At 33.8% G+C, this 25,240-nt stretch overlaps 4 protein-coding genes, 1 long non-coding RNA gene, 1 other non-coding gene and 1 pseudogene across 8 annotated transcripts; 3 read left to right on the plus strand and 4 right to left on the minus strand.

Moving 5' to 3' along the window:
* Positions 1–93: 93 nt before the first annotated feature.
* Positions 94–1,847, minus strand: LOC120118234 (annotated as a pseudogene).
* Positions 1,848–3,739: 1,892 nt separating this feature from the next.
* Positions 3,740–5,517, plus strand: LOC120118235 (zinc finger BED domain-containing protein RICESLEEPER 2-like). Its single transcript, XM_039138337.1, has 2 exons — positions 3,740–4,470; positions 4,557–5,517. Exons 1-2 carry the CDS (start codon positions 3,740–3,742, stop codon positions 5,515–5,517), a joined length of 1,692 nt encoding a protein of 563 aa, XP_038994268.1.
* Positions 5,518–7,213: 1,696 nt separating this feature from the next.
* On the minus strand, positions 7,214–11,179 carry LOC120118151 (cytochrome P450 78A5-like). The gene is made up of 3 exons (XM_039138276.1): positions 10,208–11,179; positions 9,438–10,130; positions 7,214–7,226 (listed from the first exon to the last, which is right to left on the minus strand). Exons 1-2 carry the CDS (start codon positions 11,147–11,149, stop codon positions 9,525–9,527), a joined length of 1,548 nt encoding a protein of 515 aa, XP_038994207.1. The 5' UTR covers positions 11,150–11,179; the 3' UTR covers positions 7,214–7,226; positions 9,438–9,524.
* A 3,956-nt stretch (positions 11,180–15,135) lies between these two features.
* LOC120118152 (protein SPIRAL1-like 1) lies at positions 15,136–19,467 on the minus strand. Of its 2 annotated transcripts, none has more exons than XM_039138277.1 (3): positions 19,334–19,467; positions 15,458–15,719; positions 15,136–15,345 (listed from the first exon to the last, which is right to left on the minus strand). In XM_039138277.1, the coding sequence occupies exons 2-3, from the start codon at positions 15,704–15,706 to the stop codon at positions 15,256–15,258; spliced, it is 339 nt and encodes a 112-aa protein (XP_038994208.1). In that variant the 5' UTR covers positions 15,707–15,719; positions 19,334–19,467; the 3' UTR covers positions 15,136–15,255. The 2 variants fall into 2 exon arrangements, with proteins under 2 accessions (XP_038994208.1, XP_038994209.1); XM_039138278.1 differs by having other exon boundaries at positions 15,458–15,758; positions 19,334–19,458.
* Positions 16,571–18,417, plus strand: LOC120118153. 2 transcript variants are annotated; one of them, XR_005515721.1, is made up of 6 exons: positions 16,571–16,754; positions 16,864–16,937; positions 17,027–17,246; positions 17,615–17,781; positions 17,918–18,032; positions 18,115–18,417. It is a non-coding gene; the product is annotated as an uncharacterized LOC120118153 (long non-coding RNA). The 2 variants fall into 2 exon arrangements; XR_005515720.1 differs by lacking the exon at positions 16,571–16,754 and having other exon boundaries at positions 16,761–16,937; positions 18,115–18,416.
* Positions 19,468–19,728: 261 nt separating the features above from the next.
* On the minus strand, positions 19,729–24,014 carry LOC120118150 (cell division control protein 48 homolog B-like). Its single transcript, XM_039138275.1, has 12 exons — positions 23,760–24,014; positions 23,625–23,669; positions 23,433–23,488; positions 23,158–23,307; positions 22,679–22,786; positions 22,108–22,207; positions 21,640–21,924; positions 21,405–21,574; positions 21,041–21,169; positions 20,624–20,711; positions 20,469–20,546; positions 19,729–20,298 (listed from the first exon to the last, which is right to left on the minus strand). The coding sequence occupies exons 1-12, from the start codon at positions 23,943–23,945 to the stop codon at positions 19,834–19,836; spliced, it is 1,860 nt and encodes a 619-aa protein (XP_038994206.1). The 5' UTR covers positions 23,946–24,014; the 3' UTR covers positions 19,729–19,833.
* Positions 24,015–24,120: 106 nt separating this feature from the next.
* Positions 24,121–24,192, plus strand: TRNAT-CGU. Its single transcript has one exon. It is a non-coding gene; the product is annotated as a tRNA-Thr (tRNA).
* The last annotated feature ends 1,048 nt before the right edge of the window (positions 24,193–25,240 follow it).

Consider the following 25,240-nt stretch of genomic DNA (forward strand, 5'->3'; position numbering starts at 1 on the left):
ATTCTAAAGTTTGGTTTAATGATAATCTTCAATGTAACCATACTACTCGAGTACTACAAAGAAAGTGTTCATACCTTCTGTGCTTCAGTCCGTTCTTTGTTCACTGTTTGAGGTACATCATTGTCATCTTATGCTTATCGAAAGGCAGTCTTAATCTCCAATGCCTTTGTTTTCGGCTTAATGGTCTACCCTTGCTGTCGGGGTCCTGGTTCTCCTTCACATCTGCCAACTTTCACACACAGCTCTCTTGCTCACCCGAATCTAGTAAGAAGACCCCACTCTTTTCCGTATGATTAGACTCTGTGTCTTCAATATAACAAACTCTCATTGTCATATCTTTGAACCGGTCTAAATCATCCGGTACCTTTAGTAGTCTCTCTGCACCAGGAGATGATACCTTCATAACCAAACGTCCTTTTTAGATAATAAATATAATCCTACTTAATCAAGGTAAATTCATTCACAAATAGTAGAACCCATATCCGAGACTCAGCGCGTAAGAACTAGCCACTTATTACCTCAAGACCCAAATCATCTGGTATTTCTCTTCGCTCTCCGGCTTCATCTAATCTTTTCTTATATTCTTGACTATAACTCTGCAGTTCCTCCATGCTGGGACATCCTTTTAATATAGTAAACCCTAGTGATTCAACTTCCAAGTGCCAAGTTACATACATTATGCATCACAAGACGACTGTGAAATCCCACCGAAAATTTTTTATTTTCTAGAGAAAAAATAGGGTTGATTCAACCTTTTTCTAAGTAACTTGCCAAATTTCCTTCTTTCTTCATCAGATATCATTGAGTTGGGTCAAGCACAAAATGGTAAATGATAATTACTGAAATCCAACAAGTGGTTAAAACCGGACGCCGATTCACACAGACCTGTTCCAAGTAAAATATATATATATATAACTTTAGATTCTTCAAATCAATAACTAAAGGTGCTAAGGAAGAAAACTCACTCGTGTGACAATTTGTACCAAAAGTATCCACGAGGTGAAGTCTTGAAAACATAAAGTTTGAAGTCATCGCTAAACATCTTTAGTACATCATGGGCAATTGACAGAACAGATTCACCCAAGGAACACCTTGCAATACAACTCCACCACCGTCCCCTCCATCACCAAGCTACATTAATAAGAAAACAAGTCGTTACCAAAAGCAATGTACACTGTAGTGTATTCCTTCAAACAAAAATCTAAGAAACTACTAGAGGAACTGGACTATTTAATTAAAACAAAACATTACAATGGTCCGTGGATTCTCGCATCAATGTGAATGAAAAGAAGAAGAAAAGTAAGAAACTACAAAGGAAACCTGACTGTTTAATTAAAACAAAGCATTTGATGGTCCTTCCGGTGCTCATGAAACTAAGAAACTATAAATAATGTATACCTTGGGTTCGACGTCATAATCCTCTTCTTCCCACCCATCTGTGGTTTCTCCATCATCTTTATCTGTTTCATCTGCAAACAGCAACAAGTTCAAAAAAAGAAAAAAAAAACATTTACTGACACGGGAATTTTACCGAATGCCCAGAAGAAACAAGAATAATGAAACATACAAAAATATATAGGTCTTGTTCTTCTTCTTCTTCCCAGTGATCGTTTTTATTATGGACGGAGGTTGTGCTGTGTAGCAGACGGCGAGTGAAGGAAGAAGCAAAAGAGAAAATGGGGTTTAGTTCAAGGGAAGCAACAGCAGAACGAGAAGAAGAAGAAAAAGGATTAAGGGAAGTGGGGTGAGGTAAAGGAGAGAGCTTGCAGTATAGGAAAATGAAGCAACGATGCCCAGGAGAGGTCTTTGAGAGCTTCGTAATAGAGACCGGAATATAATTCCACCATTGCTCATTATTCTGTTTTACTTTTACCGTCTTCCTCCTCGGCTGCTTCTAGTTCTCACTTCATAAACCGACTTTCAGCACCTATTATTGGCTCAACTAATAACAATGGCGTTTCACTCTTTGTTTCAAGGTAAAATGTGATTATATATTTGTTTGTATAAATATTTAAATATCTCGTAAATATTATGTTTCAACTCAAAATCTATAACTATCATTCCATTTGATTTGTATAATAATTATTTTAAAAATTTTAATATTTACTTTATAACAATTCAATTAATTTAATAAATAAAATAATTATTTAAATATAATATACTAAAATCCATTAAACAACCTTATTAATAGGGATGGCAGACGGGTACAGTTTCGTAGATTTCATACTGCACCCGCTCCAATTGGGGCGGGGATGAATATAATTTTAGCGAGTAGTGGGCGGGTTTGGATTTAGAAAGTTGTACCCGTCGCGGGTAGTGGGTTTGAGACATTACCCGCCCCGCATCCGCCCACCTAGCTAAATATCCATTAAATTTTGGACCATTATGAATTTAGGTGTAATTTTATAGACTAATTTATAAATACTAATATTGTATAAGATATAACTTATAATTTGACCAAATATTAGAGATAAGTTAAGTTTATGCATAATTTTTTTCCTTTAAAACCTCTCATTAGTCATTACTTACTGCGCCGATCTTTCAAACCTCTGGTCTCCAATCTCCAGTTCAGGTATGTTTCTTCCCTTTTTACTTAAATTTAATTTTTGTAAAAACCATTATTGGCATCTTCAAAGGCAACCCTTCTCTAGGTTCTACGTATTTCTCAGTTTCATAGGCACCCCTTTGATAATTTTATCTTTATCTATTTTGGGGTTTTTGAGTTTTAACTCTTACCAAGCTTTACTTTTTTGTTCATATTCTTCTATGAGAAATATCTATGTTCTCTCCACAGTATTTTAGAGATGAAGTTATTTTATTCTTTAAAATTTTGCCTTTTGTAGTTGAAAGCTTCACCTTTTATGCTCCTTTTAGATGTGAATTTTGATGTTTGCACATGGTGGTTGGTTGTTTTCTTTAAGCCAAAAGCCCTGGTATGGGATTGGGATTTCAATTGAAACTCAATGTAAAGCTTGTAATAAACATGGCTTCCGGTAAAATTAAAGTATTAGACTTTAAGTCGGTTGTTGTATAGCTAATACAGCTTTATTGTGCTCTAGGATTCGGTAGCCTTAAGCTTCTTTGATTTTGAAAATGAAAGGGGGACAAGGAACCCGGTAGTACTTATGACAATTTATTTGATGAACTTTTAGTTGCTTGTTAATTAATTACTTCCGTAGTTATTTCTTTTTAAGCTCCTCTGCATTTCGTTTTAAGAGTTTAATTTTTATTTGCTCGTACTGATTTTTAATTATTTTTTAGATTCATCTCAATGTTTGTTTTAAGCTTAATTTCTTAATGTTCTGCAAATCAGTATCTTATCACTGAGCACCCACGTTTTAGGCTAACAGAGTCATATCGTTCTTTAATTACTGAGTTTCCTGGTCCTTCCGTTCTTTAATTGCCGAAGAAAAACAATGGAAGCATTAAGGGAGTTGTCATGGATCTTCTAACCGGAGAAAGTGCTTAAATTATTATGGATGATATCTCTTGACTTTTTATTATTTATAAACAAATAAAGTGTGTATCTAAACCTTGTCATTGTGAACTGATGCTTTGTGTTTTTAGTTTCGGGGTGCTTTAAGCCTGCTTTGTCATCTCTTAAGTTATAGTAATATTTTGCAAATAACGGGTTGTAAATATTTTGTTGTCTTTTGTCTGTTTGTGGATGTGTGATTAATATGTGTTTTATGAATCTTATATAACATGTTTTATTGTAATTGTAATTACATAATACATAATGACAGACAAAAATGAACAACACAATACTACAACCACCTCATCACCATCAATCTCAAAGCCAACCACTACAGCAAATTCTACCTCAATTTCTGACTGTGGTGACAAAAGTCCAAAGCAAACTGATGATGCAGATCTTATGGTCATTCCCTTAACTTTGAGGCATACATCAAGAACTTGGATTCACTTTACAAGAAAACGAGTTGGGAAGGAAATAAAAGTTGAATGTAACTATTGCAATAAACAACTTACTGGAGGACCAAGAGCGGGGACAAGTCACTTAACCGAGCATGCAAATAAATGTGTCAAAAGAAAATGCCTAGATATTCGACAAACAAGGCTATTTGGAACACAAGCTAAAGATGGTGGTTCGAATGACATTCTTTCTTTGGCACCATATGAATTCCGCCAAGATAAAGGGAGAAAAGTCTTGACAGAAATGATCATTTTGCATGAACACCCTCTTACCATTGTTGAACATTATGGCTTTAAGAAGTACTCCAATACACTTCAACCAGGCTTTAAAGTTTCGTGTCGTAATACAACCAAGAAAGATATCATGCAAAGATACGAGACTGAAAAAGAGGGCATAAGTGCATTGTTGAGAAAAATGAATAGTAGGATCGCCTTGACCACTGGCATGTGGACCTCAAGCAATCAAAGAAAGGGATACATGGTTGTCACTGCACACTTTATTGATAATGGATGGAAACTCCAAAGTCAAACACTTAGGTAATATTATTTTAGAAGTTTGTTCCTTTATGAAGTTTCACTTTCTTTTATTTCATGTGTTAATGCATGTCACATTAATATGATAGGTTTTTGTATGTCCCGGCACCTCACACGGCTGAGGTTCTTGCTGAACATTTGAAAGAATGCATCCACTCTTGGAATATTGATATCAGGTTGTCTTGTATAACTGTGGATAATCGCACAACTAATGATGCTATGATTGATATTTTGTGTCAAGAGTTTCCTTATGGCTCGCTAATGTTGCATGGACGTTTTCTTCATATGCGTTGTTGTGCTCATATACTTAATTTGATTATTCAAGATGGGTTGAGTTCTGAGATAAAAAATGGTCTTGATAGAATTAGGGATAGTGTTGCCTTTTGGACTGGTTCAGATAAAAGAAATCAAAATTTTGAACAAGTAGCTAAGCAAGTGGTTCCTGAATGTACAAAAAAGTTACAACTTGATTGCAAGACTAGGTGGAATTCGACTTATAACATGTTTATGGTTGCTTTAAATTATAAGGAGGTATTTGTTGTCTTGAGTGGTCGTGAAAGTTTGTTTAAGAATCTGCCACTTAATGATGATTGGCAAAAGGTGGAGAAAATTTGTGAATTATTGGAAGTGTTTAACGATATTATACTTGTATTTTCTGCCTCTAAATATCCCACAACAAACAATTATTTTCCATGTATTTGTGGGGTTAGAATAACAATGTCGAATTGGCTTTCATCGCCCTGTGATTATATAAGAAAGATGGTGCTAGTAATGTTGGAGAAGTACAACAAGTATTGGGCTGATGTTAATGGTCTTATGGGCGTGGCCACTATACTTGATCCGAGGTTCAAGCTGAAATTGATTTGTTTCTATTTTGAAAAATTTTATGACGCGTTTATTGTTCAAGCTGAGATTGATAGAATTGAAGGTCTTCTACATGAATTAGTGGATGAGTATGGATATAGAAATGGTAAGAACCAAGCAAGTAAGAGCAAAATCAAATATGTTGGTTTTTTCAATACCAAGGGTAAAGGAACAATGTTAAACTAGTTTGCTGAATTTGTAAAGTAAAATAATGATGCAATTTCAGAAAAAAATCTGATTTGGACATGTACTTAGAAACTGCTAACATACCATTTGTTGATGATTTTGATATTCTTAACTGGTGGAAAACAAATGGAAATAGTTATACAACTCTCCAACAAATAGCAAAGGATATTTTGAGCATTCATGTCTCCACTGTCCCATCAGAATCTGCATTCAGTACAGGTGGAAGAGTAATTGGTCCTTATCGTAGTCGACTACTTCCAGAGACGATTGAAGCATTAATGTGTGCTCAGAATTGGCTTTGGGCCGATATTAAAGGTAATATTATTATTTAGTTTATATTAGTTGTCAAATTGTGCTTAATTATCTTATTAAAGTTTAGTTACTAACTTATATTAATTTTACCTTCTATTATATATGTAGGTAGTAGTGAATTTAAATTGGAGCGCTCTCAATTGGAGGAAATAGAGAATGATGATTGTAATACTGGAGTATCAGATGTCACAAGTATTGCTTGAAATTTGAGAATGTTGTGCCAAATAACAAAAATATTATGTGTTTGTCATTTATGTTTCTAGGCTTTAATTATGTCTTTTATTATGGTGTTTTATGAGAATAATGATTGTAATATTGGAGTATATTAGATGTCACAAGTATTGTCTGAAATTTTAAAATGTTGTGCCAAAGAACAAAAACATTATGTGTTTGTCATTTATGTTTCTAGACTTTAATTATGTCTTTTATTATGGTGTTTTATGTACTTTAAGATCTATATTAACATTTAACTCAGATAATCCTTGGTTTATTTTATTATGTTTCTTAATGGACGTGTTTGTTTTATGTTTGTTGCTTATGTATAACTTAAGTTTGCTATCAGGCGGGTCTAGTCGGGTATGTCTCTAGTTGGGTAGTGGGTGTGGGGATGGATTTGAGAATGTACCCGTGTGGGCGGATGTGGATTTGAAAATTTTTACCCATCATGGGTGGTGGGCGGGTGGTGGATTGAAAAATATTATGTGGGTATGGGGATAGGGGAGGGGGTATCCGCACCCGACCCGCCCGTTTGCCATCTCTACTTATTAATATGAAGAAATTCTATTTCACCTAAAGATTCAGATTTAGATAATTGTATGTAACATTCAAATAATAATAATACTACTAATAATAATCATCATCATGTGTACTTAACCATTTGCAAAATCTTAAATTGGGGCATTTACTGAACTGTTGAATTTGGGCCTTTCCACGTTAAAACCAAGTTGTTTTCTTGGTAGACTCAGTGTCCAACTCCCTATTAACTGCACAAAATAGGCCCTAAAACGTCTGCATCCGTATATTATTTTATCAGAACAAAAAGGGTTAATTTCACTATACATGTCTAAATTATGGTATACAATTATAAACCGATTCATAAAGTTTGAAACATCTCAATTGAATCTTACAACTAATTGTTTGTTTCAATCAGGAATTTGTTTTCAAAAAGAAAATTTGAACCTACATGGATATTTTACATTGGTTTAGGAGCATATGATTCAAATTTGATAAAAAAAAATACACTTAAAGTGAAGGATGAATTGAAGTAATAAGAAAACCAAAGACTAAATCGTAAAATATCATTTTTTTATTTTTTAAATTGATAAAATTTGAACTCACTAATTCAAATTAAGTGAAATAATTTAAAAATAAATCAAATCAACTTTTATTCACCCATACTCTCAGTCTCAGCCAACCAAAGGTCTAAAGTTGAATAACTTTTGTAAGGGATGATCAAAAAGAAATCCCAACATCCTCTTTACCTAGATTATGGGATCACCCCCATATTATAATATATAATTATATGCGGGTAATTATTCAACACACCATCTTAAATTTGTTTTATAAAAAAAAAGTTATCTCAGTAATAATATATAGATCAATTGCATAGTAATTTGCACTAAGCTTTGTCTATATGCACTGATTTGCCCAATGTTTAGGTTTTCATACGTGCACCTTGAGACAATTAATGAGTTAAATATGTGTATAAATGCATACTTGTTTAGATATTTGGTTCTGATTATGTCTTATCTTTTATTTTGGGTGCATGTTCAAATCTTATTTTACCCTACATCAAAAGTGTTTGTGCAAGGGAATGATTGGAAGATTCTCTCCGAAAGAGAAATATATGGTTCCCCGGCCCTTTATTTACCACCCATATTCCCGTTGCTGATCTGCAATGTGTGTATATGTCTATGATGATTATGGTAATGAAACGAAGCTGCAAGTTCATATCATTCGATCATGCACGTCTCTTTTAATCATCTCATATACCATACTTATCATACTATAATTAGAGTAATCATTTGTTTCATTATTTAAAACATCATATTACCAACTTTACAATACTAACGCCAATAATCACATTCTTCATTTTTTAGAAATAAACTTAAATAATTCGACATTAAGTCTTCAACCTATAACATAAATACATGATATTACTGTCCTATGTTCTAGGCTAAAGGACAACTTAAAAGAGTAGGGAAAAAATAGAGAGGATAAATAGACAAAACCCAAATTTTACGAGTTTCCGTTCATAAAGAGTTAAAATGTTAGTTTTAATCTTATTATCTTACTAATCGTATTGAATTATCGTCTTATATGTTGATTATCAACAATATATTTTAAATCTACATTAAATGTGGATGTTTATATATATAATGAAGAATTTCGAGTAACATAATATAATATAGCTTTCTTAAAGCAACTTGAGAGCCGGTGAATGAGCTCGTAAATCTCCAGTAGCAACTAAAAGATTTGCATCAAACACTTTTTTATTAGTCTAAGATGAATACAAGATAATATATGTTCAAACATTCTCAATCATTTAATAATAAACGTTCATACACCCTACATATGCAATATTCAAACTCGGAAACTCGGAGAATAACAATAATACTCTAATTACGGTGGTCGTTTGATTTGTGCATTTAGATTAAACACTTAAAAGAAAAGATGAGATTTTATATTAGTCCATTCTTGAATGGTGTGTGTTTCATTCAAATGGATTGAACTACATAGATTATTAAATATAGCATTATTACGTAGTTTTTTTTTTTTTTGGCATGTTTCCCAGAGTTTTATCTCCCTGAGTTTGCATGGCTAATGGCTTGAATTACGGATATATTTATTTCATACAAATTATTTTACGAAAAATATTTTTATTATAGTTTAATAATTAATTTAAGAAGTTGATCAATGTAAAATTAATCAGTATAAATTAAAAGGAAAAAAGGTTTTTTGGTAAAATTACTTGCCAATATTTTGTTCGACACTTCGTTTTTTATATCTTATTAACTGTTTTTTTCAACTCTCACCTCTTCTTGTCTCATTATCATCGCTCTCTTTCCCACGTTTTATCAACTACTTTCAACGGTAATCTCATCATTGATTCTTAAAGACTATATATATATATATTGTCTAATTACAGAAGATTAATGGTGAAACTGATTTTTTTTTCCCAAAAAGAAAAACTCATAATATATCAAAACAACTAAACTCATTTTAAATTCATTTTTTTTTTATTTTTCATAGATTTGAGTCACTTTCTTCTTCATTGATAGATTATTTTTCTTATAAATATGGTGTTTATTAAACTAACATATTATTCATTTTTTATTATTTTATGATACATTAACCTACATAGATGTAAATGAATATTAAATCCATTGAATATGAAAATCTGAGAGAAATAATAAATTTGTACTAATATAAATAACTTAATATTTTTATCATAAAAAAAATTGTGCTCATTTTAAATAATAAGAGAAGAGATGTCATAAACGTCTTACTCGGTGGAAATATAGCCATCATTTTGTCCATAGTTTTCACAGTACATAAAAGGGCAGTCCCAAACTAGACAAAATATTATATATACCCTCCTAGCTTACCACTTCTTCAAATTATGACATCAAAAGCTTAAAAAGCAGACAAAACATAACCATAAATTCCTAAATGCAGCCCCAAGGGTTCAAGTATCAAGCAATCCTAGGCATTGCCTTGCAAACCAGTGGGCTCTTCATTTCCATGGAGAGTTTCAAATGTTCAACCAAGTCAACCCCTTTGTCCTCGCACGGAACCCATTTGAAAGCTTGAAGCAGCTGAGCTAACCAGAGATGAACGGTGGCCAACCCCATGGCTTTCCCTGGACAAACCCGTCGACCGGAACCGAAGGGAGCCAGCCTAAGATCAGGTCCCATAATGCTCACATCTTCTTCCATGAACCGCTCGGGCTTAAACTTTTCCGGCTCCGCCCAGAGCTTCTCGTTGTGTGTGATCGCCCACATGTTCACCATTGCCGTTGTGCCTGCTGGGATTAAATAGTCACCTATATGAGCATCATGGATGGCTAAACGTGCCCATGAGAGGAGAGGACCGGGTGGATGAACCCTGAGAGTTTCCTTCACTATGGCTTGAACATAAGGCAGGTTTTGGATATCGGAATCCGAAACCAGCTTCAAGTTCCCGACTACAAAATCGATCTCAGCTTGAGCCTTGGCTTGGATTTCTGGGTGTAAAACCACTCTAGCTAGAATCCATTCTAACAGGATTGCTACAGTATCAGTTCCCCTAAATATCATTTCCTGCAAATGATATAAAAATCATTGACCAAATCAACAATAAGAAAATATTGCGAGAAAGAAGAAAGTGAGAAGCTTACCCATAAGACAGCAATCATGTCTGACTCACCGAGTTGTTCATGTTTCTCCAAATCAAGCAATACATCAACAAAGTCCCCATCTTTGCTACCATCATCTCCATCAACCCTTTCCAGCCTATGTTCTTCTATGATCCTTCCAACGAAGACATTAACTTTTGACACCAGATTTCTACATCTTCTCCTCACACCTTGTAAATCAATCCAGTAAAGTAGAGGAAAATGGTCACTCCAATTGAATATTCCCAGCAACTCGTACCCTTCACTCACAAGCTCCTCAAGCTCAAACCCTTCATTAGTTTTCTCAAACTCATAGCTTTTACCAAACACAGTGGACATCACGTTGTTCAATGAACCAAAATGAAGCACCTTTTTAACCAAGACTTCACCTTTGGATTCCATCCAACATTTTATCTCTTCAACCATTTTAGCACCGATCTCACGCCTGAATCTTTCATGGGCAGCGATTCTCTTTGGACAGAATAAATGTGTGGCTGAGATACGTCTCAAGTTCCTCCAATACTCACCATAAGGAGCAAACCCCATTGCTCTATGAAACAACAGCTCGTAAGCCGACTCCTTGACCGGCCTATCGGCAAAAGCCGAGTTGTTGAGAATCTCCCTCGCGGTTTCCGGGTCACTGGAGACGATAAACCGAGTGAACCCGACGGAGAAAGCCATTAGCTTGAGTGCGTTAATGGCTTTAGCGAGTTTAGCCAAAACTCGGTGAGGGGTGGCGCCGGTGAACACAGTGAGTAACCCGAGAAGTGGGATCCCGAGGGGACCGGGGATGGCAACGCTCGCCTTCGACCTATAACGAGCCCATGCAAGCCCTCCTGGGGATAGCCATAAGGCAACTGCTCCGAGCAATAGAACAGCCCAGAGAAAGGCTTCGAAGCTCAACAGAGGTGATTGAAACAACAGTAAACCATGTCCGAACAACATTTCTGGCACTTCCTCTGATATGGGGTATTCAACATTAATTGACAAGCGGGGAGCAAAGGGTTTTACTTGAGCTTTCTCGGGAAAATGAAGAGTTTTACTTGGGATAGTGCAAGGGACGAAGGAGTTGAAGGGGTTTAAATAGAGAAGGGACGGTTAGCAAAAAGCAGATAATTTAACCATGGTAAAAGGACTAATCATGGTTAAAAAGTATATGAGGAAATTTCCGGTTAATTTATGGTTTTAGTCCTTCTATAATGCTTTCCAAATTTAATCATATATTTAGATTGGGTCAACTTCATAACTGCTATGCTCTTCTAATAACTTGCTGCTTAAAATCATGTCACAAATTTCAATATTCTAAAAAAAAAACTAAATTTCAAAAGAATGATTTGAGATACAAATATTTTTACTAAGAAAAGAGAGATAAATTCCAAGTAAGGTATGATGATTAAATTTGGAAAGCATTATAGAAGGACTAAAACCATAAATTAAATTACACAGGCCATTTAATTATAGGTTTAATAATAAATAAATTATTTTATTTTTAGAATTACAAATAAGTCACTTAATTAAAATAAAAGTATTATAAATAATAGCTCATGATATAATAATAATTTTAAATTTAAGAATTTATACAGTCTATCAATTCGATCCCAATTAAAAACAATTTAATGCATGCAACTCTTCATATTTAAATATTCTATTAATTTTAATTTTCCTGTGATATTATCAAAGTAAACGAGTCCATCAAATCAAAGCAATAGTTGAATAATTATATTTTGTCATTTTTTAAATATCTTAACTTGAAATATATTTAAATATTTCACTATTAATTTAATATAAAAATATATTTTACTCTTAATTTTATTTAAAAAATATATAATATTTTAATATATTTTTAAAAGTTAAGATAATAATAAAATATATTTTTAATTTAAAATAAGAATAAAATATATTTTTAAATAAATATAAGAATAAAATATTATATATTTTTAATTTAAAATAAGAGTAAAATATATATTTATATATTAGATTAATAAAATATTTAAATATATTTTAAGTTAATATATTTAAAAATATATTTTTAAGTGATGATAAATATAAAATATATATTTTTAAATTAAAATAAAAACAAAATATATTTAATAAATTAAGATAAAAATAAAAAATTTAATAAGTTAAACAAAAATAAAGAGATAATTTTAAATTTTAAGATATATAACATATTATTAATTTTTAGTAAAGCATTTGCATACTAAGATACAAGATATATACCATTTGTTATCCATAATATATCAAATAGTTACTTTAATTCAATGGTTTGGCTTGCATTACCTCACTCAATGGTCCTATGTTTGAATCCCCACTTGCTTTTTTGTTGCTTTATTTTCTTCCAACCAGAGGCACATGACACTTCATTAGTAGGTAAATTTATTTTAATTTATTAAAACTAAGATCAAATTGAAAGAATATATAAATAACATAGACTATTTGTGTAATTATACCATCCATGTAAGCATGTTAATGGATAACAGTTCACATGTGTTTTTTGTCACGCCTGTTAACGACGAGTGACCAATTTATAACAAACGATAACGTTAGTGACCGATTTATGACTTTTGAAATATCAGTGGTGAAAAAAAAATTATCCAAACATTAGTGACCATTAGAGTAGTTTACCCAATTGAGAACAAACAATTCCCATAATCTTTAAGAAAAGTGGGAATCCCACTTTTGCTATCAGACATTTTCCAAATGTGATTATATGATTCCAGGCTTCTCTTCTCTCCCTTCCATTCCCAGGCTACGTGTGTTTTGTGATTACGTAAGAAATATTTGACATGATGGGGATGAATCTTAGGCGTGTGATCTTTGTCCAAAGATGATAATGATCATCATGTTTACAGTTGCAGCAGAATAGAAGAGACCATTAGGGCTTTCACGTGGGTGTGCTTAGTGGGTATATTATCACATTATAAATTGGATTGATTTTCCTATTTACTGCTGAAAAATTCTTGCTCGTATTAATGCCATAATCTCACCATCTTACCTAATAACAGTTTTAAATTGTAATCGATTAGATTTGTTATACACTTTCTTAGAAACGATTCTACTAAATATAATTCTGATTTTATCATCTTAACAGTTGATAGATGAGGCAGTTTGATATGCACCATCACATCAACCAATGATTAATAAATTAGCATAACGCATCTAATAATCATCCTACTATATCTATTACTAATATATAACATTTTATCGCCCTCTCTTATTCGACATCATGATGAATTTTAAGTGATATTAGTAGTAAGAAAAATGTTATAAAGTTTTTAGATTAGAACAATAATGTCTATATAATGCGTATTGTCAATAGATTAAAAAAATTAAAGAAATATTATCTTATAATCATTCTAGATAATTTAAAAAAATCTTCTCATTATGTTCCTTATACAAGAGAGGGTTAAAAGAAAACATGTTTAAAACTCATCTTTTATCATCATCGTCAAATAATGATTTTTTAATCATATTTGAAAGAATATATTATTTAACCATCATCGTCTAATCTATTTTATAAGAGATAACCGCATACATTCATCATAAACTCACATTTTATCTGCTATCCATTAACAAAATCAAGAATTTACGCTAACAAAATGACGATAATCATGCTATTGAGAATGGAAAGTTGGAGAAAGATAATGTTGATAAACAATTGATATAAATATTATTATATGAAATTTAGTTAAGTTGATATTATTACTTAATAATAGGTGTTGAGAAAAACGAAATAAATTATGCGATGATGAATATAAAGATGAAGAAATAAGCAACGTGATGTATTAAAAGAATCCTTGATTTTCAAAGAAAATGGTACACAAGATGAGAAGAATGTTATGTATTGTTTGCTTTTCATAGGATACAATTCTTTTCTGTTTCATTTTTCATGGAATAAGATTTGCTCTACTGTCATGGATTCGTCATGAAGTTTATTTTCATTGTTGTTCATGGGCATAGGAGTGTCCTCGGTCCCCTAAACAAAGATAAAATTAGCTTTTAAGTCCTTCAAATGTTAAGAGGTTATAAATCAGTATAATTGTACAAATGATAAAATTAAGTTGAAAATGGTAAGTTCATCATACTGTAAAATTAGATATAAAAGGATGCATGTAACTCTGAAACCCTACAGCTGGAAGCCGATAACGAAGCAGCAAGAGTGGGAGAGAGAGAGAGAGAGACATCCGATGCAAGAACAACATAATTGATTCGCAGAGCTGTAAGATTTTTTTGTACGACGGATTACGACTGTGTGTTTTGTTTGGTTTCGGTGGCTAAACCCCATTGCTCCACCTCCGAACACCGCCAGCCCTTGTAACTTTCAATGCCACTCTTGCAAGTAAATGATCTCCTTTCTTTTACAATTTCTGATCACTCTGTTATTCACGTGATTACTGTGCTTATTGGTCCCACAAAAGAAAATTCTTTTTCAAAGGCAATGGCTCTTTCAGCGTGCTCATGGAACAAGTGATGAGGTAAAAGATTCAAAGGCAGCTCAGTCCCACTTGTTTAAGATTATTCATTGTTATAATATTAAGATACGCATTTAGTATAAAAAAAAAGGATTTAGGGTTTATAGTTCAATTTGATATTAATATAAATTTGATTTATAATAAATCATAAAAAGTATTTTTGTCAATTTAAAATTTTCTCTATATGTGCTTTTATATAATCCATTGAACTATAGCTAAAGTGATAAAAAAAAAACTTGTACGAAGTCTTTCATTAATATCAATTCCTACTTCTACATAACTCGTAACCCTACTCTTCTATCAAATTAATTTTTATCTTTTTTGTATTTAAAAATTGTGTACACATAATTATTTAAGATCAAATACATATATTCTTTTATTATTCATTTAAAATGAAAAATACTTAATTAAAATTTAATTTTTTGACTCTATTATCATCATAATAATAAAAAAATTAACTATTAAATCGAAATGTGATTAACTGCATAAAAGACCAAACTTTTGTCCAAAGGCACAATTTATGTTCGAACATTATATGACAAATCAACAAACAATACTCCCATTATCAAGGCACAATCTTCATTTACTACCTCCGTGCACCCCACCGAAAAGGTAGTCCAGAGAAGATCCGCCTCCAGGGGCAGAATGAACCTTGGTGGAAGGTCGACCCTGCATCCGTGACAAACACGTATTAGCATAGGATTTCGATGACAAATAACCGTCTCGTAAGCTTAAAATCTTAAAGGACTTGTAAAGCGATCATAATTTGTGGGCTATATACCGTAATGAAATTGCCAGTGTTCTGACCATCAGAACGCATGTAATTGTTTGTGGAAGAACTGTTATTAATACCAGCAGGAACTTGCTTGGTGACATCTACTGATTCAGGAGCAGAGGCAGGTTTAAGGACAGCTGGTGCTTCGACCGGAGCGGCTTGGGAGTTGTTTGTCACTGGTTTCGGAGCTTCTCCACTCCCAAACAGATAGCCCAATGAGCTCTGCCCACCACCACTGCCAACTCCACGACCCATCTTTTCTAACTTACTAGAACAGGGAAGAGACAAACAGCACAAAGTAAAGAGCCTAAAGTCCATCGAGTTAAAAAAAGTAGGAAGCCATAGGAGCAGATGAAGATGGTATGAATATAAATCAACTGAAATTATACCACTAGAGGACACGAGTTTTTCATTAGAAGCAGAAGACAGGAAGCAAACCAAGCATATGCTATTCCTAGACTTTATACCACTTTTCACTTCTGCAATGCAATGCTAGCCTGCTAGAGTTTAACAACACTACCAAACAAGATTAAAATTCCCAAATGATAGCCTGCCAGGCTTTAATAGCACTTCCAAACAAGATTTAACAACCCTTTTAACTTCTATAATGCAATGCTAGCTTTGCTAGGGCTTTGCCTCAAGGTTAGCTCCCCGAGTAAGACTCAATGAAATTCCCCAATACTCAGCCATTAAGAATAGCACTACACATTGTGAGATCCTGTAAACATTTGTTACGTTACAACATAAGTTGATTTCGAGTTTAGCACACTTCACTCAAAACCGAGCCGATTTGATGCACGGTAGCTCAATTGCATCCTTCAACAAATCACATCAGAAAAGTGAAAATCCTAAACATCTAGGTGTGTTCCGAATGTGCATCGAAGAAATTAAAAGATTATCATAAATTACTTAATCAAATCAAAATAAGACCATTTTTATTCCATAATTTCACTATTGTATGTCATTTTATCATATAATTACCCTCTAAAGATAAAATAAAGGCAAGTAACTTAGGGTCGGTTTGGAAAGGGAAAACATTTTACGGAAAATGTTTTCCCTATTTTCAGGTGTTTGGTTCGCGTAAAACTCTCAGGTCCACGTAAAACGTTTTACAGTCAATGGAAAACTTGGCTTAAACACGGTATTTCGACTTACCGTTTGGAAAAGGGTAAGTCGAAATCCAAAGCTTTCTCGCGGCCCTTGCTCCACAGAGAACACCGTAAATTCTTTCTCCCGTCCTTGCTCCACACCGGCGACTGTTTGGAATCCTTCTCATCGGTGAGGCGGACGGTCGTCTTCTCAGGTATGTCTCGTTTATTCTTCTCCCTTTTCTTTTTCCTTATAAGTCTCTCATTTATCAACTTCCCCTCATTTTTGCTTTTGAGCAAATAATGAATCTTTCAACTAAGCAGAGTGTTAATAGAGCTATGAATCCTTGGGCTCTTCATCTTCAAAAACTGGGTCTGGAGCTTAAATGTCCTCTCTGGTTTGTTCTCTCTCATTGTGCTGTGTTTTCTTTGTTTTTTTAATTTGAGGTTTTGAAGTTGATATTATTAAAAATTGTTATCTTGATAGTTTGAATTTGTTTAAACGACCATTGTTGATGATGTGCGAGCATCTGTTTTGCGAGTTAGTACCATTTCTCCTTCTATCTTTATCTTCGCTTCTGAAATTTTTTGGTTTTCATTGCTTTCTTTTCATTTTTTTTGGTTTTTAAATTGTTATAGTACGTGCATAGCCAGAACTGAGTTTGGCTCAAAGTGCCTTATTTGCAAAGACCAATCTGCAGATCGAGGTAATTTTCATTTAATTACTTCTATTTGTTTTTTTTTGGTAAAACTTTGTTGGGAGCTAAATAAGGTTAGTATCTGGGTTATCTTATTTCTAAACCCTATTATTTTTGTTTTGAACCATTTATAAGTTTTGAGTAGTTATTTTTTAAGTACTGTATCTTTGAATTGTTTGTGTTTTATCATGTTGAAAGGTAAAACTGATATATTTTTCAAGCATTGATTTCTTTTAATCGATCTTTTTCGTGTTGGAAATGGACGCATAGTATCTTACATGGAGATTATTTCGTTGATAAGATATCCTTGAATAGGCTTTTTATTTTAACAACAATGAACTCTTATTGTATATATTTATTGTTTAACCTTGTTGCAGTTCCTTTTGATCAAGTTTGCGAACATGATTGGTGCAACTGTATCCAAGTTTTGGAAGCCGGATGTCACTCATGTGATTGCTTCTACAGATGGGAATGGTGCATACACCAGGACACTTAAAAGTTCTCATGGCCATTTCAAACGGGAAGTGGATTCTTAATATAAATTGTAAGTTCAATTGTTCCTTTTTCCACTCTATATTCATAAGCATCTGTTTCTTTTACTTTGTTGGATGCGTGCTGGTTGAAGTTCAAACACTAAAACAATAAGTTGTATCGTCACCACTGATATGTAAGCTTTACAGGGGTAAAGGAGTGCTTGAAAGCCATGCATTCTTTGAGTGAGGAACCTTACAGTTAGTCTCGATAACCACAGGTGTTGTGATGGCCCTAAAACTGGCAGACTCGGTATAGAATGATGTAAGTTATGTCTGCTAGTTTTTAAAGTTGGCAACACTATTACCTTTTGCTTCGCAAGCAAAGTAACTTGTTCCTCTAGCAGGCACCATAGCTCTTCGATAGCTTTAACTTTTATTTTGTGGGCGATTTCGTGTCTGGTTACAAGGAAGATCTTCAAAATCTGGTTGTCACCGAGGGTGGTATTGTTCTGATGAGAATGGAGGAACTAATCGAACATAATAACAGCGGTGATCAGACATCTCAAGCAAAGATGGTTGTTGTGTATAACCTGGATGCTCCCCAAGGATCCGAGTTAGGAGAAGAGGTTTCAATTATTTGGCAGAGGGTTAGTGAAGCACAGGATTTAGCCTAAAAAATTAGAGGAACAAGTTACTTTTAAATGTGAACTTTAATGTGTTGTATTATTATTTACTTAGACAATATTTTAGCTCTAATGTGTTGTATAGATTTCAGTATTTGTATTGTTGGTTTGATGTGTTTAGCACTAATTATGAATTAGACTATATATTATTACGGTTGGATATTATTGTTGGTTTAATGTGATAAACCCTTTAATTATATATTTTGATAATATTATTATTAGTACAATGTTATGTACTATTGTTGTTTTAATTTGGTGTACTATTAATTAAACATTCTTAGGATTTATAAACTTTTATAATATATTTTTAATCGATTATTAATATTATCTAAAATATATATTTTTATAAAATATAATTATATATAAAAAATGAACCTTTAAAAATAATAAATAATAAAACATATTTAATATGTACAACTTCTTCGTTAAAAACAGATTCTGAAAACAGTTTTAAGGAAAATTATCCAAACAGTATAAAACATTTTACATACCATCCAAACACTAAAAAATGTTTTCTGATGTAAATCATTTTTCAGATTTTATTTTCCAGAAATTATTTTCAGTAAAACAAACATACCCTTATATTTTCGCAGAATTTCCAGTATAAGCAGGCATTAAACATAAAAAAAAGTAAAAGTAAGAAAACCTAATCATTTCCAGCTCCTCAAAAACGATCCAGTAATATGATTACAGCAGCATCGACACAGTCAAACAAAATAGAAGAAAGCAAACGTCATAATCCAAAACCCTTAAACTTTCTAATTGCACATCCATAACAAGAAAAATCAAACAAATCAACGAAACATAAAAATGAGCAGCCAAAGCCAAAAACAACAAATCATATCAAGAAATTGACGGTTGAACTCAGTGAGTACAACACGAAACCTTATAAACGCGAAGAAGAATAAGGAGAGATCTAGTGCTAGGGTTTTGAAACTACCTGAAAATGCCTTTGGAGATCAGATCTGGAGAAAAGAGAGTGGAAACAACAGTTGAGAGTAACAGCTACTGCCTACTGAAGCAGGACAACGAAATGCGAGCGTTTTTATATAGGACTGAATTTATTATTTTCTTTTTTCGAAATAATACTAATAAACTAATAATTTTAAAATTTTAAATTAAATGTAATCAGTTCACTGCTAAGTTCCGCTAATTCGTTTCCACTACTTTCTTGACAGATTTAATTGCAATATACACCCTCAACCTTCCTTTATATTTTCAATTGATCATTTAAGTTCAAATCATTTTAATAAATCTCAAATTATCATCAGCATACTATTGATTTTTAGTTGAAAGAAAAAAAATAAACTTTGAACAAATAAAATAAAAAGTTTTCATAAATTAACAAATGTTACAAAAAAAATACAAACTGGTTATATAAGATGACATCAGCATACTATTGATTTTTACGTAACCACTGCATCATATGGAGTTTGCTCATTAATCATTATGCTTGAATATATATCTGCCAGCAACAAGTAATATGACACCCAGAACACCGATTTCAATCGGAAATGTCCGGCTCAATGAACTTCTACTTTTTTGCCCAACAGCTTCTCGTCGGGTACTAGGTTCCGTCTTGGCGGCAGCGACTGGGGATGACATTAAGCCATGGTTCTTCATAAATGATGAATAAGATTCAATTTCATCTCTTGTTAGTGCTGGTTTTAGGGATTTCTTCGCTGTTTCGAAATGCTGATTGCCGACTTTGGCGGCAGATATGTTTTCCCTCAGAGCTACTATTCCAGCTTCCCGACACAAACCCTCCAATTCGGCTCCTGTGAAGAGCTCTGTATCTTCTGCTATTATTCTCAGATCAACGTCATCCCCAATTTTCATGTTGCGTGTATGTACTCTGAGGATCTCGTACCGAGCTTCCATATCGGGTGGTGGTACGTAGAGCACCTACATTTTCATGATAATAGAAGTTAGAAAGTTAATGAGCTTAGGTGTTTTCTAATGCCTGACACATAACTAGAACCTTTGGAACATCTAACTCGATATTCCTATGGCTAGCAAGGATCGAAAAACAGTGACGTCAAAAGTCAGACAAGTGATATAATAGGGTTCTTTACCAAATCAAATCTTCCAGGTCGCATGAGTGCAGGATCAATTGCATGAGGTCGATTGGTAGCAGCTAAAACGAGAATCCCCTGAAAAAGATTCGACTCAAAACCACACAAAGAAGACATCCAACGAACATGATAAAGTTTACAGGACTATCACTTACGTTTGCCTGTTCTAAACCATCCATTTCAGTCAGTAAAGTGGATAGAAGCCTCTCTCCAACAACGCTACTGTTCTTCGAACTCCCACCACTGCTGTTTAAGGGAGAAGACATAAGAAATCGGTTTGAAGTATAAGAAATTTTAAAGCAAAATGATAAGAAGAATTCTAGACACCAAGCTTGAATGTAATCTCAGGTTCACTTGATACATTCATTAGCTTACAAAGTACATCACCGAATAAAAGAATTATGTCAGTCTAATTGTCATGACCAAAATAGCACATGAAAAACATAATTTGACACTTTTGCAGAAGTTTGCGCGCACAAAAAATTAGAATACGATAAAATCAAGATTTTACAGAAAGTGCTTTTGCGTCCTTCCATGACAGCACTCTATTGAGTGAAATGCAACATACTAACCGTTTAGCAGCAACAACATCAGCTTCATCAAAGAAAATTATGCTTGGTGCTGCCAGACGCGCTCTACGAAATGTATTTCGCAACAAAGATTCACCCTCTCCAACATACATAGAGTATAGCTCTGCACCACTGATTCATAAATTATGAGTAGATCAGTAGCAAACTGTTAAGTCTTTAAACAGGCACAAGACTGAAGCCGAGAGGCTAAAAGGCTAAATGCGAACATATCAAACATATTAAAAACATAACACTACAGACTAGAACAAGATAGTTTGTCGAAGCTTAATTAACCACTGACAAAATCTCAAGGCCTTCCATACATGTTTATGGATTGCAGAATTTCATATGACAAAGATAATCTAACCTCAAAGAGAAAAAAGAAGCTTGGGCAGCATGAGCGGCAGCTTTAGCAAGAGTCGTTTTTGAGCATCCAGGAGGTCCATGCAGAAGAACTCCACGCATAGGTGATATCCCAAGCCTTGCAAAGGCAGCTGAATGTTTTATAGGCCACTCAACAGCTTGCTGGAGCTTTTTCTGTTCACGAATTAAGTAAAATCAAATCCAAGATTCCCAATGCAAAACAAACATGAAATGCTCACCTTCAAATCTTTGAGTCCTCCGATATCATCCCAAGACACATTCGGAACATCCACTGTTACACCTCTTGTTATGCTTGGGCCAACGACAGACTTAGCATGCGTCCAGTCTTCCACTGTTAAGCTAACTGCACCTAGATTTTCACCTGCATCTGTAGACCTTTTAACTGCGGGCATGGTTGCCTCGCGACATAAAGCTTCCAAATCAGCTCCAACATAACCATTGCAAGATGCAGCTATAGCTTGTAAGTCAACACTGGGATCCAAAGGAACCTTCTTCGTGTAAAGCTGAAAAAAAATGAGTACAAAACTTTAAGACTTCAAGCATTCTGAAACAGGATGCCAATCAAGCAACTAGTACGATGACAACTCATGCTTACAAATTTTCATACATTTAAAGCTTCTGACTGATTAAAGTAAGCGAAGTAACATGTATATGGAACATAATAAATGCAAGGGAACCAGCCTTACCTTGAGAATTTGAAACCTTTCTTCTTCATTAGGTGTGGTAACTTCAACTTCGTCATCAAAACGCCCTGACCTTCTTAGAGCTGGGTCGATTGCGTCCACTCTTGATGCACAAAAATAACGATCAGCAATGACTCATAGAAAGTTCAACCTAAAATGTTAAAGGACCGACTGCAGCTAGCTTTCTGTGACTTAACCACCAGACCATCAGTTATGACATTATACACTGATTCTTTTAGCAAAATCAGGAATTAAACAAAGTAGATAACTGACTACAAAATTTATAAGCCTAATACATTTAAATTTATAAATATAGCATTAAAGCCCACAACAAATGAAGGATGAGAATGCTTAATAAGCCACTTGGAGAAATGTTTACCTAAAGTAGTGGAAACTGGAGAGTGGTCAGCATAATACATTACTATATATAAGCATAAGAAGAAAAGAAATGTAAATAACATATGAATCATTATATAAAATCTCCATAAGCTTTACAATAAGTTCCTTATAAACAAAGCCGACCATTACACTTACAAATAGAACCGAGCCTTGTAACTTGTGTTAGAGAACCAACCTGTTAGTTGATGCAACCACCACAACTTGTGGCACAGAACTTGGCGAGGGTTTATTGGAGTCCATCAGTGTAAGAAGCTGAGAAGCTAGACGAACATCCTGCTCGCGTCTGCATTAGATGCGTAGTTACTTCCACGATACTTGATGCGTGATTCAGAAAAGTTTCATTTGGTTACATGCAAAATGCAATGCACAGATAAACCATATATCCTCACAAACACTATTATGCATCGATTTTTGCAATTACAATCAAAATATGATTGCTTTTTTTTCTACAAGAAAACCATCAGTAGCAACAAATAGGACGATGTTGATAAAGGAAATGGAATTAGAACTATTTGTTTAACACAATATCCAAGTATAAGCCATCGACTATGATACATTCGGATACGATTACCAAAAGAAAGATGCAGATTAATATGAGCAATTTTCTCAAAATAAAAAGAAATCACTCATTCTAGCTCCGACCTTTTACGATACCTTGAATCACGTCGAGGGCAGAGAGCATCTATTTCATCTATGAAAATAACTGATGGTTTGCCTGAACTTGCATGCGAAGATGCCTTTGAAAAAGCTTCCCGCAAAATTTTCTCACTTTCTCCAGCATGTGCTCTGTGAACAGAATGTGGACTGCAAGACAACCAAAAAAAATATAACAAACCCAAACTCGAAAATGACAAAAAAAAAACTATTCAAACACTTACACACGTATGCAATTCTGTATCATAACAAGATAAATGCAAATACTGCAGTACCTGAGAATAATTAAATGGGCACCGGATTCTCGAACAATTGCACGTACCAAGCTTGTCTACCATTGCAAAGAAAACCAAATTACTTCCAAAGATAAACACAAACATCATGTCTGAGTTTTCAAATTTCAAAAAAACTGATTACAAATTTGAAGAATAGAGAAAGAAAGATATATGGATATGACAGTTACTTACCTTCCCGGTGCCTGGGGGACCATATAGGAGCAAACCACGAGGCCACTGAAAGAAAACTCAGAAATCAATAACTCAAAACCAAAGTTAAATCTTACGAAATTTATTTTAAATCCAACAAAGATAGAAGCTGGATACTTTGAGACCAAGTTTCTTTGCTTCACAAGAGTAGAGAAGAGGGAAAACGATAAGTTCTCTCAAGGCTTGAATAGACTTGGCGTTCCCGCCAATAGCTTCTTCAGCTTTCCACTGCCCCTCGCTTACGCTACTGATCTCACCGTTACCGATACTGCTGTTGTTATTGCTGCTACTAACAGTAGCCATTGAAGCGCTGTAGTCAGCAACTTTGAAGAAGGAAAGAAGGAGAAGACAAAGTTGGGGGCGTTTTGAGGTTTTCGTGGTAAGTAAATTTCTGTTGATGTTAGGGTATATTGTTAATTTGATCGCACCAGTATTTATTAATTAAAAAACAATACTCAACGAGGAAATACCAGCAGTTGCCTCCGTAGCATAGTGGTAGTGCGTTCGCTTCGTAAGCGAAAGGTCGCGAGTTCGATCCTCGCCGGGGGCTGGATTAGTATTTTCAATTCAATTTTCCTGTCATTCCCCGCTACCTTCATTTTTCATTGTTTGGACAAAACATAACAAAATGCTAAATATATCTTTTTGTACTTAACTTTTGCATTTATGTGCAATCGGGTACTTAACTTTCTTTATTTTCAATTTGGTATTTGTTTTATCTTCGTTGTAGGGCATGCTAGATTGCACTTTTGGAGTTCTTCACAATTTTCAAAGTTTTATATCCTCCGCTAGCTATGATCCTTAGAAATTTCAAATTCCTTTATATTTTTTTATCTATTTTTTTATTTTTTTTATTAATTAACTACTTTCTTACCCCTTAAAATTTTAATATAACTTCTTAAGTTCGTACCAACTAACATAAATTTATGCGTCAATTCATATTCTCATGATGTAGTCTATGATAAACCCACGTAATTTGTGATCTATTATCTGACAAATAAATATGTTTTATCTGTTGATCTTTAAGTAATCATTATGACTCCATATTTAACACCAACACTAAAAATTAATAAATTGAACAACCAATCTTGCATAAGTTTGACAATAATATTTTGAAGCCCTATATCCTTCACTAAGAGCCATTTGACAAACATCTTGTAATTTGGGTATGCGTTGTATCAACCCATAATTAAAAATAAAGTCTTCAACCCACCAATAATAACATATGATTTTTGATTGTATCTCACAATACCATCAAACTTGAGAACAAAACAATTGAATGGAAGGTTCAAGTAATGTATCCAGTATGGGCCTTTAGCCACATGATGAACCAATAAATATAAAGATTACAATAGAAGCACGAATAATATAATCAACAACAAATCTGCAAAAAAAAAAATCACCAGTCATATTCTTCGTTCATCAAAATTAAGCCAAGCAAGTAAAAAGATAAGAAGAATACAATTTAACCGTCCAACATCTTTATGGGTGAATAGGGATGCCACTGTCATCTCCTAGGCCTCGTCACTCACCCTCTGTTTTTGTCGTATTGCGGCACTGCCGATCATGTCTCACTCTTTCCCTGTTACCAACCAACA

The sequence above is a fragment of the Hibiscus syriacus genome, unplaced genomic scaffold (genome assembly GCF_006381635.1).
Source record: "Hibiscus syriacus cultivar Baekdansim isolate YM2019G1 unplaced genomic scaffold, ASM638163v2 tig00110327_pilon, whole genome shotgun sequence".
Lineage (NCBI taxonomy): Eukaryota > Viridiplantae > Streptophyta > Magnoliopsida > Malvales > Malvaceae > Hibiscus > Hibiscus syriacus.

What these genes read in the sequence shown, in the direction of transcription:
- LOC120118151 (XM_039138276.1), bottom strand. Translation starts at nt 11,149, where the DNA reads ATGTTGTTCGGACATGGTTTACTGTTGTTTCAATCACCTCTGTTGAGC. An exon ending in ACATGATTGCTGTCTTATGG is followed by an intron (nt 10,131 to 10,207) that starts GTAAGCTTCTCA and finishes TATCATTTGCAG; the next exon opens with GAAATGATATTTAGGGGAAC.
- LOC120118150 (XM_039138275.1), bottom strand. Translation starts at nt 23,945, where the DNA reads ATGGCTACTGTTAGTAGCAGCAATAACAACAGCAGTATCGGTAACGGT. An exon ending in GCCCATTTAATTATTCTCAG is followed by an intron (nt 23,308 to 23,432) that starts GTACTGCAGTAT and finishes GTTGTCTTGCAG; the next exon opens with TCCACATTCTGTTCACAGAG. An exon ending in GATGTTGTTGCTGCTAAACG is followed by an intron (nt 20,712 to 21,040) that starts GTTAGTATGTTG and finishes CTTAAACAGCAG; the next exon opens with TGGTGGGAGTTCGAAGAACA.
- LOC120118235 (XM_039138337.1), top strand. Translation starts at nt 3,740, where the DNA reads ATGACAGACAAAAATGAACAACACAATACTACAACCACCTCATCACCA. An exon ending in CTCCAAAGTCAAACACTTAG is followed by an intron (nt 4,471 to 4,556) that starts GTAATATTATTT and finishes TTAATATGATAG; the next exon opens with GTTTTTGTATGTCCCGGCAC.
- LOC120118152 (XM_039138277.1), bottom strand. Translation starts at nt 15,706, where the DNA reads ATGGGTCGTGGAGTTGGCAGTGGTGGTGGGCAGAGCTCATTGGGCTAT. An exon ending in ACACTGGCAATTTCATTACG is followed by an intron (nt 15,346 to 15,457) that starts GTATATAGCCCA and finishes TCACGGATGCAG; the next exon opens with GGTCGACCTTCCACCAAGGT.